The following is a 16148-nucleotide window of genomic DNA, read 5'->3' on the forward strand; positions in this document are numbered from 1 at the left end:
TAATTGGTGTGGTCCCATGTCTTAAACTGAAAATAGAAATAATCTGAGTAGAACAAACAATAACGTGCATTATGAGGGCCTTGCTGATGACAAAAGTTATCCTTCATATATTGTCCTTTGCTGGAGACAGTCTTGCCCACTTGCTATTAGGAAACAGGCTTTTAGTGACACAAATGTTTATTACCAAATATAGTCAGACATAAAGAGGTATTATCTCTGCAACACCCTAAGTAAACGCAAAGCTGACATTTCCTCAAACTGCTCATTTAGCAACAAAGATTAAGAACAATTTATCCACGTAATCCATGTCCCTGCCCACTTCTGAAGAAAGAGACATGTTCTCTACTTATCTTCACTGCCTTCTCTCTACCAATTATAGTTTGCGAAATATCTAATTTTCATTGGATACGAATAAGTATATAAATTAAGCTTTTCACATTAACATATTTAATAGTTCATACAATATTGCAGTAAAGAGACACAAAGACAAAACATTTATTGTTGTGCAATTCATTACAGTACAAATAACAAGTACAATAAACAAAGGTTCAAAGGTTATAGGAAATATTTCCAGTCTATGACATAGCAGCATATTATGGCACTCCTTAGAGAGAGTATGAATCATTGTTAGATATGTTTTAGCCTATCTTTAATTCCACCACTAAACTATGCAATCACATTACTGTGGTTCTGAATGGCCAAGTGATTAACAAAGTCTTGACTATTTCACGTTAGACTATTTGGTCTAAAACGCATCATTGTTTAACAAACAATATTGATAGCCGATTTTGCAAAAACAAACAGACAAAATACAATCTACTATCATCAACACTGTAATCATCCCTTAAAGCTGATATAGTCATATTTTATTCTGTATGGCTTCACATTGCACACCATCAGCCTTCAGCCTTCTGATCAAGTCTCTGAACAGGCATCAAACAGAAATCTCTACTGAAAAGAGACATTACTTTTCCACTATATTGGGTACACAAGTCCTCTGCTATAAAAAAAAACACACCCTGTTCAGCAAAACAGTTCAGTTCAGCAAGATCCCAGGTTGCATGGGCACACTTTTCAGCCAGCAGGGGGTGTAAGGAACATTCACTTATTTTCTGGAGACAAACTGACTCCACCAGTGGTTCTTTGAACATCCCACGAAGCCTCGAGCAAAATGTCAAAAGTCCGTTGCTGTCCCATGACACAATCTGAATAATCCTGTTCACAATAATGTCTTAACAATCCCTGATGAGCGCTGATGCTCGGCTGGAACAGACAGTGTTGGGATGAGGTCAGGGCACACAGTCGACCACAGATAGACGTACAGTAGATTGAAACTGTACTTTTGCAGCTTCTACTCAGCGGGATGTTCTGGACACGAGCGATTCACCTGAAACCACTCATCTATACACCTGAAACAGGTAGAAGAGGATGTGATTAAATAAAGTTAAAACAACTGGATTACATTTAGTTGATAGAATGATGATAGTGATATTATTTATTTATTGATTACAGACACATAACAAAATCCAAAACAAATCAGAACTTCTTCTAAAAATGCATTTCAGGTGACATCTGGAAGTCGCAACTGTTTACACCCGGTGCATTTTATGCATTTGTCCAACTAGAGTAAATCCACCTACAATCTGTTTCTTTCTTCATGTGTGTTTGTGTTTGTTAGTTACCCTTTATGATAGATACAGAGGCAGGGCAGCCTGGCAATGGTGTCTCCCTGCTCCAGCTCTTCTAAGCAGATGGAACATTCCCCAGAGTCCCTGGACAGGATGTCCTCTGAGAAAGACAATATGGACACAGAGAAACTGAGAAAAATGCAGCCTCACACACCAAACCTTGTATCAAATGTTCAGTTTAGTCACTGGATCCTGCATAACCATCTGTTTAACCTTTGCTACAGGAATACCAGACATCATCTGTGCCCAGATAAGAACTGGTATCCCTCTACTGGTGTTCAAACAGGGGAAATATGCAAACTCAAGTGGAAATAGGTTTTTGTGGAATGCAGTTTGATGATATATATATTTTTAATAACATGGGGAGAAAATAGAGACACACTGGTGAGATCATCTTAAGAACACATGATGATGTTTTCGTTTGTGTCACATGTTTATCTGCATATTCATATGAGATGGCCTAATGTCAATACCTGAGGCATGGGAGTAAGTGGGACTGTCTAGCTTCTTAAGCACACACATTACAATGAATTCTATAGAAGCTGTAAGATATTTATTCAAATGTTTTTATATTTGCATGGGTCATGAGAAGGATAAAGGGATGATTGAATATGTTTTACACAGCTGTGCTCCTGTGATAAGCTAAGACACACTGCACAGTAAGACAGCTGCATATGAACAGTATATTTATCAGTAACATGCATGCTGCTGTGGGTGTGTGCAAACATGCATGCATGTCTCCCAACATGTACGGTATTAATATTTAAAAATGAGGGATAATCTACTGTTGTTAGAATGCATTCAACTCTGTCGAGCTTGTGGTGAAAAAAGTGTGTGTATTGACAACTGCATGTTTTTGAACGTGTGTCTGCAGACAAGACTTGTTTACCTTTCCTGTGCATGCTCATGTAAGGTGTGTTTGTGTGCTGCACAGGTGCTCACACGCATATGGGTCACTGTGTAGACATGCAGCTGCATTACATAGTTGCATTTGCTTTGATCTTTTCATGCTGCACTGTCTAACGTCAGGTAGAGGTGCATATTTGTCTTATCTTTAGTCTAACTGGGAATCATTTGATGCAGGACTTTGTATAAACTGTTATAACTGGTGTAAAAAAGAAGACAGAAGCAGTGGTGGAATGTGTTGTCAGTACAATTTTCAGGTACTTGTACTACTTGAATACTTCCATTTTGTGCTACTTCATACTTCTACTCCACTACAGAGCCAAATATTGTACCTTTTAATACATGTATTTAACAGCTTAGTTACTTTGCAGGCTAAGACTTTACATACAAAACATATGATTATATTATAAAATAGGATGTATTGTGATATATATTTAACTACCCCTATAGTAAATAAAGCAGTTAGCATCAGTAATAATAATCCAGTAATATAATATTTCAGTGGTTCCTAAACGTGGGGGTCCCAAGATAAATCTGAGGCGTCAAAGTTTGCTGTTATCATGTGAAATACAGGACGCTTTTATCTATTCAGGTCTCTAAAAATCCTTCAAATGAAACAATCTTATGAACTGCTCACTGCTCAAGTTCATGCTGAAGTATAACCTATGACAAGTGGTTGCAAGTAGACACTGTAATATTTATTGATATAACTGTAAAGAAATATTATTCTGAATTTTGTTGACAGTACTTACAGGCATGTACTTAAGTAACATTTTGAAGGACTTTCACTTGTGGTAAGCATGGTTTTTTTTTTACTATTGCAGTAATGCCTCTTTTACTTTTACTGGACATAAGTAGTTTGGTCTATTTACCACTGTTTCATATGTTCATTTGTGTGTCTATTTTGAGCAAAAAATAACCAAGTAAAATATGGAATAATGTATATAAATGGTAGCTGTGGCTCTAATGTAACACCACACATCATACAGTATTTCAGTATCTCCTACGCCCTCTTGTACTTTAACCCCCTGACTTCCTTACTGTTATAGGTGAGGCGTGTTTTGCTGAAACACATGAGCAGGTGCTTCTCTATTTCATCTGATGCCATAAACTTGGAGCAAACAGGGCAGTGGAATCCTGGGAGGAGGAAAACAAAGACAAAGACAGTTAGATGAGGACCCGGATGTGCCAAAATCTTTCTCATAACCTTTTATTGATATGTACACAAGAGAGGCGTGGGACTGTTTGCACAAGCCTGATCTTTTACATGACCCAACATCTCCATGCATCTACCAGCTCTCAGTAAACAATCTGTTACAATCTGCAATCAAACTTTCTTCTTTACTGGTTTTTTTTTTTGTGTTTGTGCATTCAGGTGTAATTGCTCTTTCCGAACTAACTGGAAACACACTCTCAAGCTGAGGGCCTTTAATATTTATTGCACTGCATGTCTGAAATAAATAAGTGATTTATTAATTCATAATTTGACCCACATACACACAGCTTCCCGACCTTGTGCATCCTATCAGCCGCACAAAGATTATTAGAGCAGGAGCCGCTTGACCTGAGATAAGCTAGTCTCCTGTTTAACATTATAACACCTCGGTCAAGAAAGGGCAACAAATGCATCATATATGCAGGCAGTAATTACCTCAGAGTCTGCTGTGAACCTCATGTTTGTGTCATGTGTTTGTATGGGAGTCGAGGAAACAGGATAAGCCTGTGGACACCATGTCAGGCCAGCAGAGTCGCAATCGCACGTATCTGACGAGCAAAGGTTATTGATGAGGTGATTCATCATTAGACTTCCTCATTGGGGAAATTACGTATGCCTCCGATCAGCAGGAGAACTATATTTGGCTGTATTTTCACTGACTACATTGTGAAAGATGAGGAAACTGGAGCATGCGTCATTTCAGGAAACACTACAAAATGTTAGGAGCTTTTGTTTCTCAATGACACAGAGGTTGTAACGGTCCTGTTTTGTTAGTTTGAGCCTTGTTTTGTTGTGGTCTGGGCTAGACACACCCCAACAGTTTATATACAGCAAAACTTGCAAATTCAGGAAGTTTATGTGTATGAGTGTGTGTGTGTCTGTGTGTATGTGTGTGTGTGTGTGTGTGTATGTGTGTGTGTGTGTGTGTGTGTGTCAGCCAATGTGTAACCAGAAGGAAGCTCTTATCTGCTGACCTACATAATGCGCTCTTCCCTCTCAGCCAGAGTGAAAAACAGGCCAGTTTTGCAAGACAAGGGAGAGGCAAAGAAGAAAGACTCTTAAAGACTCAGTAGAGCCACCTGTGGCTACAATAAGAGCAGAAGTGCTAAACAAAGGGCTCAGTCATTAGACAGCTATTACCATATACCAGGTATCACATGTCAAATGGAAAAATACTAAGCAACTTTGACAGCAACTGTAATGTATAATACCTTGTAGGAATGTCATATACACATGTCTGCATGAAGTAACATATGTTGACTCTGAACTGAGTAGCACAGACACAGAATGAAGACCAGAAATATTACAGTTATGCCACATGAGATTAAAAAATGGTCGTTGTGTAAGATAAGGACTCTGTAGTGAGAACAATGAACACACTGTCAATATTACAAGAGATAAAGTAGCATAGAGTGGTCTGTTCACTGAGTGACACAGACAAGCTGTACTTCAGGAACGAGATAATGAAATCAGAGATGACACTGAGCAACAATTTATGTTAATGTGAAAGCGGTCTTTCCTGGTGTTTCATGGGTTAACTGTTATGCATTTGCACTAACTCCTGCGTTAAAGTCTTACCTCCCAGCAGATGAGGGGACAGGTGAGCAGGTAGGGACCCTATTAGCAACCTGTGGCCCTCAGGTGGCTCTTCATCGTCACCATCCGTGTCATCGGTACGTTGATTAACTACGTGTGATCCCGACCTACCGCCGGTAGGTATACTGAGCCCGGAGCTGGTTGGCCCCCCTCCCGTGTATCGGATCCTGGGGCCATCGGGTCCATTGGTGTACCTAAACCCAGCAATCCTGTCCCCTGCGCTGGGGTTCCCAGATGGGAGATCAGAGCTGGAATAAGCCCGAGTTCTGCCATCAAATACCGTGCTGCTCGGTTTGGCCCCCATGCTATTTCAGGGCTAACCTCCTCAAGCTTGTGCGCGCTGTAAAGTTTTTAACCACGACACATGGTTACAGTGAGTCTTGAAGAGCTGACATCAACAAAGGAAATACAGTCTAACACAGGAACAACAACACCGGCGAAGTGATCCAACATCTTAAAGTTTCATGGTGCGCGCTGTGCGTAAAGTGCGCACTCGCTGACGCATAACTTAATTTCCAAATGGTTGTTTTTTTCTTGGCAGAGCCCTTCCCCTTTTTTCAACAATGGAGAAAATATTAAGATAAAATCTCTTCAGTGACAAATCTTCACTTCCTCCTCTTCAGACGAGGACATGAGCTCAAGTGTTGACCCAGAGCCCGTCTGGTTCAAGTTTGTTTTTGTGCTCAACCGTGGCCGTCTGGAAAGAAAAATAAAAGCAGGGATCGCCCTCCTCCCCCCTGTGAGGCAGCTCTGTCAAAACACCCAAAGTTCACCAGAACAACGCCAACTCGCCTTCAATGTAAAAGCGGTCAGCCCACTCATGGAAACTGTGGACAAACTGTGTGAAGTTGCTAAATAAAGATTGAAACTCTGTATTTATGCCTCTCTGTCTTTCTCTTTAGCTGTTGTCTGTTCCTTCCAACCTCCACCTTAACGATCTGTCTTTTCAGAATCATTCTGCAGCCACAGATACATGTAGTAGGCTGTTGCTCTTTGCACTTCAGTTTTTTGGTTGCTTCAACTTTGGCTGATATTGATTCCTTTTTGAGAAAAAAAATGTTTACAACTTTGCATAGAACATGTTGACCTGCATTTTATGTATGAGATATATGATAGAAATAAAGTTTATCATTGTTATATTATCATCTAGGAAGCAAGTGTATTTGGCTGTTTTGCTCTATCATCCACTTCAGTTTAATTGTTACAAATGTTGAGTGTAAACTACATGTGAGTCTCAAAAAGTCAAAAGCTAATACTGGTTGACCCAGGAAGAGAGAAAATGTCTGATCATTTATTATAAAAGTGGAAAATTTAAAGGGTCAGTCTACCAAAATTACTAAGAAATGTCATGTGCTTGCAGGGCTCATACATTAGGCACCATGCAATAAAATGTATAGACATGTGTAATGCTGAATTTTTTTTTTTTTTTTTTTTTATGTACAGTAAGTCTTTTTTCAGTAATCTGCTCTTACTCAACCAGCAAAAGCCACAACTGAAATGCTCTTCAACAGACACGTCTGATCTTTTAATTTTGAAGGCCAGGTCCTTACTTCCTGTATATAACTATCTTCCAGTCTTTACTTGACACTGCCTTGAGTGGGCGCGTCAGGTGGCGTGTGACGTCAAGCCCAGTAACACCAGCGGGCTGTTGGCACAGCAGCAGGTCACCAGTCCACTTTGTGATATGAAAAGCCCTCCATGTTGTGTTCCATTAACTTCAGGCCAACAAAAAAAAAAAAAAAAACAAGAAAAAAAACAAAAAAAACGCCTGCGCTCTGTTCACACGGTTTATTGAACAATTTCACACACATCAGAGGACAAACAGAAGATACACTACATGAGAGACATTCAAATAGGCAATAAAAAGACATACATTTACAAGCCAAAGTAAACAGGCTAATGATAAACCTCTGAAACAGTCTTGCATGTGTGTGGCTGCGGGGTTGGGTGGTTGAAGGCGGCAGGAGCCTGAAGCATTGCAGTGCTCTGGATGTGACATACAACAACACACTGTGAGATTAGAAATAACAGGGTAGGCAGAGAGGTTGAGCTGACAACAAATATTTTCTCTTCCCTGTGATATCACTCAGGGATTTGGGTGTGCACTTATCAAACTTGTGGTAAAGAGAAACCTCAAAAGAAGAAGCTTTTAAAAAACACACGTAAAGAGGTTCGGGCTAAGTTTAGGAAGCTATCTCATCAGATTGTGCTGAGAAAGGAGGGCAAAGTGTGAACCACCGACAACCAGGAAGACTACAGAACAGAAGAAACTGGGTGCCATGTGACAATGAGACACCCAAACTGGGAAGGGCTTAAGCTGCAGCATGGGCCTTTGTTGTGATGGTCATATGATAGTAACATTGGTTTAAAAACGTCCTCATAAAGTGACTTCAACTCTTTGAGGTGTACTGCCTTGGAAACATTAAGTGACACACCTCAAGAAATGATCCATGCTACTGTAAAGCTGCACACTTTGATTTCCACATGGGAAGCGAATGTGTGAAATGCTTCTGACTGTAACCTATACAACTATTTAAACTGTGTCAGTAGGAGTGTTTAAAACTGTATGGTTTGAGAGCCGGCCCCACCTGGATCTACGTCATAACTGTACATCTTCGATTCCCTCCTTCTTTCCCTCCGTGAAGTGGAAAATTAAACCGCTTTCCTCTCCCTTCATCGCCTCTCTCGTCTCTCCAGTTGCCTGACGCAGCCACAACCTGTCAGTTTTCATCCATTCATCTTTCATGTTGCTCTCGTGTATCCTCTGTGTCAACAGACTGGCAGAGAAAGTAGGTTATCTGTCACATTCGTCTCCAAAGCCACAGGGGAGGTGTGTATTGCGGTAACATCTGACTGTATTTCTGCATAACAAAGCCAGCTGAGGCCGATGTAATATTGCTGTGCTGTGGAACTTTAACTAACCAGAAGGTGAATGATTATGATACTTGCATTGTACAAAGCTACTGCTCACGTAGCCCTGTGTGTGTGTGTGTGTGTGTGTGTGTGTGTGTGTGTGTGTGTGTGTGTGCATGTGTGTGGTAGGGGTCAACAAAGTGCAACAGAGTGCACTCTTTGGGAAGCAAAGCCACTGAGACATTCAAGAACATGGTGGTGCATTTTAGCAAGTTGGCCGTATCGTGTGTGTGCGTGTGTGTGTGTGCGTGTGTGTGTGTAGTGTGTAGACTGCTTGTTAAGTGTTTGGGCTGATGAGTTGAAGGAGGCCAGGGACTTCTAAGCAGCTCCGCCCCAGCTGCAGGCCTCCTCTTGGGGCTCATCACTGCTGGCTGACCCCCATCTGCTGGTGGTCGGGCCCTGGTTCCCCCTCCATGTCAGCGTGGTAATGCTCAAAACTGTCGTCTTCTATGTCTGGAAGACCCAGCAGCTGACAGGGAGAGAGGGAGAATGTTGCATCAGAGGTTATACAAGTGTGTGTGTGTGTGTGTCTGTGTGTTTGTGTGTGTAAAAAGCCGCAATACAATTTATTTCTCTCTTGTACGGAGGCAGTTTTATGACGCCTTGTTTATCGACAAACATACGTTCATTCAGTAACAGGCGGAACACCTCCAGCCTTTTATTAACCGTTAGGTTCCTCCCAGCTCAATATACTGTACATCCAATAAACTATAAAACAACAATCCCTTAAACACACCAAACACCTTAATCTAGAGAATCCAGGATTTTTTGTTTGTTTGTTTGATAAACTCAGTAGGAGCGTCTATATTTTAAGAGCATGTACATTTTAAGGGTTACATACCATTAATTATCAATTCAAGGTATTATTAAAGTTGGATGGGTCTGGTATATATTTCAAATGCAAATTAATGAATTTTTGAGGGATTATTATTCAGTATTCAAGTATGTAATAGGCTTAGCCCAAAAATAAACGGAGTAATTAAGGGATTTGGCTAAGTAATTTGTATGTTTAAATGACCGATTCAAGGGTTCACCACAAATGTGGGTTTAATTAACGGATAAATTCATGAACTGTAATATATTAAGGGGTTTTAATGGATTATCAACATAGTTTAAGGGGTCAAAATCCCTTAAAGTAAAAGCATGAGAGCCATCCTTGAACTTTCACCTTAACTGAAAAATTAATGTCCAACTGAAAGGATTTGCTATTTTCATCTCCTACAACACACATATGTGATCGGTAAATCATTTGTGTTCTTCTTTGAGAAAAAAATCAGAAACAAAAAAGGGGGCATTTATATTTCTTATTTGTTTCAATTTTCTTTCATGACCCTCATCTTTGCATTAATTCATTGGAATACTTTTGTTTCCATGCAGCCAATCAAATTGCTTCATTTATAAGGTATACTGTTTAGTAATTTGGTTATTTTTAAAGGTATCTAAAACTGTGACATTAACCCTTTTAAAATACATAATATAATTACTATATTACAATCCATTAATGTCCTCATTAATTATCCCCTTTAAATGCCAACATTACATCATTGTTGATGAGTGAATGGGATTTTTTAGGAAAAATATTAAGAGATTCAGTTTCATAGTGATTACCTACACCAAGCAGGATGGATCTTGATTTAAATTAATATCTTTAAGTTCTGGTTAATTGTTGTCTTTATTACAAATTATTCACCAAAAAAGTCTAAGGAAGAAGATGGTGACAAGGAGTGTAAATCGGCTCTTCACATGTCAAGTGAAGAATATTGTAAGAATTCATTAAAAAGGCCTTGAATTATGTTCTACGTCATTCATGTGTTTTGTGTCCTTTGCCGATGAGCAAGGCAACACTAAAATGACAGATTTCTAAACGGAGTTCTACGTGATGCTTTGCGCGTAGCAGAGAGAACAGTATCAGGGTTGTAATAGATCTAGACACAGCAAGCAGAGGTCACTGTGCCGTGACTGATGAAGCGTGTTAAAAAGAAAACTGTGACTGCCAGAAAGTCTCATTTATTTCCTTACAGGCCTGAAGGATGTGAAGACCTTCTCCAGCACCTCCAGCAGAGTCTTCTTCCCACAAGAGGAGATGTAGTCCTGGGCCAACTGTAAGAAGGGAAGGCAGTCCTCGCTCTCGCTCCACACATGCTACAAAAACACACACATACAGAGATGGACAAATATCAATGTGAGAAGGCATCGTTCCCAAACAGTGACAAAATACATTGGATATAATGGGAGTAAAAAACAGTCATAATTCAACTTATGCATATAAAAGAGGAGTCCCTCATGGCTAAATCTGTCATGAGGGTTAACTTTATTCTTCTATGTAGTGTTGTGGGTGAACTTGGTTTAACACTTAATATATAATGTGATGTAATACTGCCACACTTTTATCCATCCAGTGCAGCCTATTGTGTGCTGTATAGTGGCAGGAGGCTTGCAGGACTTAACGAGTAAATAAGTAAAGCCAGGTCAGGGGCAATGCAGCATAGAAAAACTAGAACAGAGCAATTATAAACCAGATAAAGAGGCAGTTCTTCAAGGACATGCAGCTGACAGAGTGTGAATAACACAAACAACGGTGACACTTAATAAGATACACAGAGTCCTGAATAGTTACTGTAGGATCAGCAAGAAACTAACCGGTTAGTAATGAAAGTTACTGTTATTCATTACACTTTTGAAAAGTGGTGCATCATACCGAGTTGTTACTAGGAATGCATCATTCTTTCATTGCTACCTTAATATCACTTACAATTTTTGAGTCTCACAATCTCACCACTGTAGTTTTTAAGGAATGTGTCGTTACTTCATGAATGAAACAGTTACTCAGGAACGGTTTGTTAACTATTACCTGAATTTTAACATCACTGGTCTGGTGGGTGCACGGGTCAGAAATATTAGCATCCTTATGGCCAATAAAAGAGTATTAAGTTAGTAAATGATAGGTTGTATTTGCTTGACTTCTGGTCAGAGTTATTGGCTACCTCAAAACACTTACAGGAGTTGTTAGATAAACGCTACAGTTAGAGACAGGTCAGGCCTGCTTTTAGTGTTGTTTAATTGGAGTCTAAAGGCCGTATTGTTAGGTTATGTATTAGGTAATGACTTTTAGTGTCCGGCCAAGTATGCGGAATGACCAAAAGGAAATAACAAACGTGTAAAAAAACAAAAGCAGATGATATTATGTTAGTGTTTACCTTGCATCTTAACATATGTGGCAGAGACGCACCCTCATATGTGAGTTTTAGGAGTCATGTGAGAGTCATGTGAAAAGACATGAAACAGCCATGGATAAAAGTGTGACCACGGTCACAGACAGAGGTATTGTGGTATCCTCCCCTTCTGGCTGTTTAGGGATGGTTGCTTGACACTAATGGATGGACTCTCACATGAGGGCGTGTGTCTGCTGCGCAGGTTAACCCCTACCTTTCAGCAAAGCCACTCAGATGAGCAGTGACACATCTACAAGACTACAAAGTGAATCCAACGGCTCTTGTTTTTCAGCTGCTCAACACCTTATCACATGACCTGGATGGCTGAAAACTAGTTAGACATACCCAGAGGGAAATTACAGAGCTGAGCACTTTGATGAGCAGCTGTAGTGTCGTTATGGTGGAAGTGATTGTACAGTGCCCTCTAGTGAAAGGACAGGATGATGTGCTGGAAGCCCACAGTTTATGGGGGAAAAATAAGATAAACTGAGAAGTGTGTGTGTGCGTGTGTGTGTGTGTGTGTGTGTGTGTGTGTGTGAGCAAGGGAGTGAGACAGAGTGAGAGCATTTGAGACACCCTGCTGATAGCAGTATTGATCGAGCAAGAGTAAATAGATCTCTAGAGTCCTGCAGAGACAGAGAGTTATTCTAGCTGATTTGAGAGTGCATAGCAGACAGAGAACTGTGTGTGTGTGTGTGTGTGTGCGTGTGTGTGTGTGTGTGTGTGTGTGTGTGTGTATGTGTGTGTGAGGTCCAGGTATTCCTCACATTGTGGGGACCTAAGTCTTTTTAGACAGTCATCTTGTGGGGCCTCGCTTCCCTTATGGAGACAAAAAGTAAGTCCTCTTAACGTAAATCATTCATTTGTGGGTGAAGACTTGGTTTAAAGTTAAGCTATGTTTGGGGTTATGTTAAGGTTAGGGTTAGGGTTAGGCATGTAGTGGTTATGTAATGTCCTCTGACGTGATGGAAACAAGACTCTGTGTGTATGTGTGTGTGCAGGGCTGCAGCAGTTGACATGCATTAGATTATAAAGCGGAGAAAAATGTAGAGTTGAGAGGGAGGTAAAGAGGGACAGAAGGAAGGAAGATGGGGGGTAAAAAGTAGGTGCAGAGAGACAACAAAAAAGTGTGTTTGTTCAGCCTTGTGCTATGTGTTTTATGTAATAATATGGATCTGAAGCTGGATTTTGGCATTTTTCTTTTTTTTCTTTTCCATTTAACAACCATGGAAAGCCCCTGTTTAAAGCAGCTCTGCTCAGCTGTTTGCGGGAACAATCCAGAGCGAGGCCTGCGAACACACAACACAGGCACGGTCACTGTGACACAATGTGTTATTGACTGACTGAACAGACGCCCCGGCTCCTGGGTCATCTCCATCTGCTCCCCGCCCGCCCTGTTTGCCCCTGTCACTGAGCAGGAGGAGGAGGGAGCAGGGCGGGTCTGGCCTCAGGAGCTTTAGGGCTCATAACATCCCCACTGCACCACACTGGTATAGGATATGTAGTCAGCTGTGTCAGGACGGTCTGAGCAGAGGAGCCAGGAGTACCTTCAAAATAAGAAAATGTGCCTCTTGTTACTGTATGTCTGTAGAACCTTGTGAATCATGTAAATCAGTGGATGAACTATGAGGCCAACTATCGGCACACTTGTCTGGTGTAAGATCTTAGCTTGAGCTTTTTGGTAGCATGCACTGGCCTTCATAGCTAGAAATAAAATTAATATAATGAATATGACACTCTCCGTTAATTAGCTATTTATATCTCAACAAATATGTCATTTTCAAATTATAATCTGCTACTTTGTACTTTGTTCTCCAGATAATTTAACATGATAGTTTATGGGGCTTTTATTTTGAAAGTTACAAGCTTCCTGTTTTTATAACCTGGCTGGTTTGACGCTGCTTAGGTTCAGAGGGTTATCGCAGTTGATTATGATAGAGGAGAGGAGAGGAGAAGGGAGGGGGGGTGCAACCAAAAATGACATCATCCACTTCACTCTTCGCCAAAAGCCCCCACCAGCCCCCTTTCCCTCCCATATCCATCAGCTGGAAAACCGGGACCAACCGGGACAACCCCACCTCCAACGCACCCACACACCTACAAGAGCGCACACACGCACACGCACAGACGCACGCACACGCACAGACGCACACACACACACACAGCACAGGAGCTAAAGGCCCCGCAGAAGCTCACTCACGAAGCTGTCGGTGCCGCCGGGACACAGCACGTAAAAGGAGACGCCGGGTTCTGCGTAAAAGTCCAGCCGCCTCTCGTCGTCCTCCTCGGCAAAGATGAGGTCGAACGGGTTACCGGAGCACCACTTCTCCGCCGCCTCCACCAGATGCTTAAACTCCATCCTCCGTTATCCGGTCTGCGGTGTCCCTGATCTCGATCTCTCTGGCCGTCGCGGCGATGATGCTCAAGACGCAAATAACAGCTGATCGGACAGCAGCATCAGCAGCCTCCTTTACCGCATCTCCCCTAGTGCACCGCCTGCATGGCTCGGGAAGATAGATAACACTGTTGGTGCATAGAAGATCCTACCGGGTCTGGTGCTCATCCGTTCTCAAACCCCCATTCCTCTCTTCCTCCCCACGTTATGAAATCAGCCCGTCGGTCGCATACATGCATACGCAGGAGGACGCTGGAAACAACGCGATGACGAACAGTGAAGCCGGGCAGCCGTCCATATCTGAGGCCTACTCCCAACTTTCTCACTGTAGGCAAATCACTTCATCATTTCAACCTGCTGACATGATGGAGAAGGCGAAAGAACTGAGTCATTTTGGAAATGTTCACTATAGAATATGGTACAGGTGTATAGGAATGCTATAGCTATAGGTCAGCATCAACTAATAGCCTAAATGAGCCTCTAAAGACCAGTCCTGCAATAGAATATAGGCTATATACGAGATTGTCACTAAAGGACCAGTTCACCCCAATTACCAAAAGCATATACTTCCACTTACCTCATTCTATAGGCATGAACTTTAAACTGCAGTCAGTTGGTAATATAATAACTTGACAAAACATTGATAAGGTCCACTTACTGTACAGAGCTGATCCATCCGCCGAAGAGTTTTTGTGATTTTCTCCTACTGGGAACTATTTCCAAGGTCAATAATGAAACTTCATGCTCAAATTCATAATAATAACCACATTGTAATATTTCAATAAAAAACGTTAATTATAAAAACATGTATGAAATCATAATTTCACAATCATTTATCCTCGTACCCTTATTAGTATGAAAGTAGCTACAATGATACATTTAAATGACAAAAATAATCATTTATTGTGATGGATATCACAGGAAGCCAGATATTAAACTCATTAAAGTCCGTCTCCACTCAAAAATATGTTTTTCTTCTTGTTCCTACAGTTGGATGTTTGAGCTTCACTGTGCAGAATGATGCGTGTGCAAACTTGGTTTTCACAGTCATCTGCTGAAAGTGGAAAGTTTCTCTGCGCTTACCGAAAATTTAGAGTTGAAGGCATGTACCTACGTGCAGGATTTGTGACTACACAACTAGTTTGGGGCCAATCGTGAGCCAGTACTCAACTTAGACAAGTGTGATGTAGAAACTTGAAACCTCCAGTACACAAACACTGTAAATGGACCTCACAGTGAAGTAGGAGACTTCTTGTATCCAGCAATTAAATTTATGAAATGAAAAATATTTGCGTATTCAGGACTTTTTAGTGAGCAGGAAGGAGGTGATGTTATTTTAAGGATTTTAACAGGATAATTTAACTTATCAGACACAAATGATTATTTAAAGTAGTGTTTTATATACATCTTAAAACATGTCTAGATGGGGAATTTAAAGTTCTGTTAGAAATTTTCTTCAGGCTACTATATGTTTGATTTTACTGAATAAATGATTTGTAAAATTAACATTGTTCCTCATTTTTTTCTTTTCCCGGGGGATTCACTTACTGATCTACATCCGATCCTAGTTCAAGAACTAAACGCCCTGTCTGCTCCCTGGAGTCTCCGCCGCCAGAGGGCGAGTGAAACCAACTCTCAATGCACTGTTGGAGTTTTGTCAAGCTGGAAATAAGTAACGCTAACAATACCGGAAAACATGGACGAGTTTACCTTACAAATAAAAACCGTGAAAATTGTAGTATGGGGAAAAGAAGACACAAAATTGTGACAATAGCCTACTTAGATTAAATACACAGCCTGTAGTTCAAATACAGGCTTAAAAAGTCACCACCTAATCATCCACAACGGAAACTACGAGACTGAAATGTGCTAATTAAACCTCTGACAGGTATTTTAGTAAAGAAATTAGTAACAGACAACTATTTTTTTTTTAAAAAGTTATTAATGTCTGATAGATTTAAAGGTTAGTTTACATCAGTAATGTTTGTAAACAGCAATCAGTCTAATCTATATGCATATTACAATTACAATTAGCTGGAAAAACTAAAAAAAATATGCAACGTTTGCATATACTTATCAAAATGACTGATGTAGATGTATCTGTCACTTACATGGTCTTATGCATATGATGGATTGTAAAAGATCTGAAAATATTGTTTTACGCTTTTGTTTGAAATAATTGTTTTAGTAGTACAATTTTTGATAGAGCTAGGCTATATTAT

At 40.6% G+C, this 16148-nt stretch overlaps 2 protein-coding genes across 2 annotated transcripts; both read right to left on the reverse strand.

Annotated features, from left to right (window-relative positions):
- Positions 1–481: 481 nt before the first annotated feature.
- Positions 482–6123, reverse strand: LOC137197905 (E3 ubiquitin-protein ligase znrf2-like). Its single transcript, XM_067611405.1, has 4 exons — positions 5389–6123; positions 3636–3731; positions 1683–1788; positions 482–1409 (listed from the first exon to the last, which is right to left on the reverse strand). Exons 1-4 carry the CDS (start codon positions 5708–5710, stop codon positions 1352–1354), a joined length of 582 nt encoding a protein of 193 aa, XP_067467506.1. The 5' UTR covers positions 5711–6123; the 3' UTR covers positions 482–1351.
- A 1056-nt stretch (positions 6124–7179) lies between these two features.
- On the reverse strand, positions 7180–14276 carry mturn (maturin, neural progenitor differentiation regulator homolog (Xenopus)). Its single transcript, XM_067611408.1, has 3 exons — positions 13732–14276; positions 10339–10461; positions 7180–8788 (listed from the first exon to the last, which is right to left on the reverse strand). The coding sequence occupies exons 1-3, from the start codon at positions 13888–13890 to the stop codon at positions 8681–8683; spliced, it is 390 nt and encodes a 129-aa protein (XP_067467509.1). The 5' UTR covers positions 13891–14276; the 3' UTR covers positions 7180–8680.
- Positions 14277–16148: the final 1872 nt, after the last annotated feature.

Source organism: Thunnus thynnus, chromosome 15 (assembly GCF_963924715.1).
Source record: "Thunnus thynnus chromosome 15, fThuThy2.1, whole genome shotgun sequence".
Lineage (NCBI taxonomy): Eukaryota > Metazoa > Chordata > Actinopteri > Scombriformes > Scombridae > Thunnus > Thunnus thynnus.

What these genes read in the sequence shown, in the direction of transcription:
- LOC137197905 (XM_067611405.1), bottom strand. Translation starts at nt 5,710, where the DNA reads ATGGGGGCCAAACCGAGCAGCACGGTATTTGATGGCAGAACTCGGGCT. An exon ending in AACACGCCTCACCTATAACA is followed by an intron (nt 1,789 to 3,635) that starts GTAAGGAAGTCA and finishes TGTCTTTCTCAG; the next exon opens with AGGACATCCTGTCCAGGGAC. An exon ending in CTCTGTATCTATCATAAAGG is followed by an intron (nt 1,410 to 1,682) that starts GTAACTAACAAA and finishes TACCTGTTTCAG; the next exon opens with GTGTATAGATGAGTGGTTTC.
- mturn (XM_067611408.1), bottom strand. Translation starts at nt 13,890, where the DNA reads ATGGAGTTTAAGCATCTGGTGGAGGCGGCGGAGAAGTGGTGCTCCGGT. An exon ending in CCGGCGGCACCGACAGCTTC is followed by an intron (nt 10,462 to 13,731) that starts GTGAGTGAGCTT and finishes GTGTTTTTGTAG; the next exon opens with CATGTGTGGAGCGAGAGCGA. An exon ending in TCTTCACATCCTTCAGGCCT is followed by an intron (nt 8,789 to 10,338) that starts GTAAGGAAATAA and finishes TCTCCCTGTCAG; the next exon opens with CTGCTGGGTCTTCCAGACAT.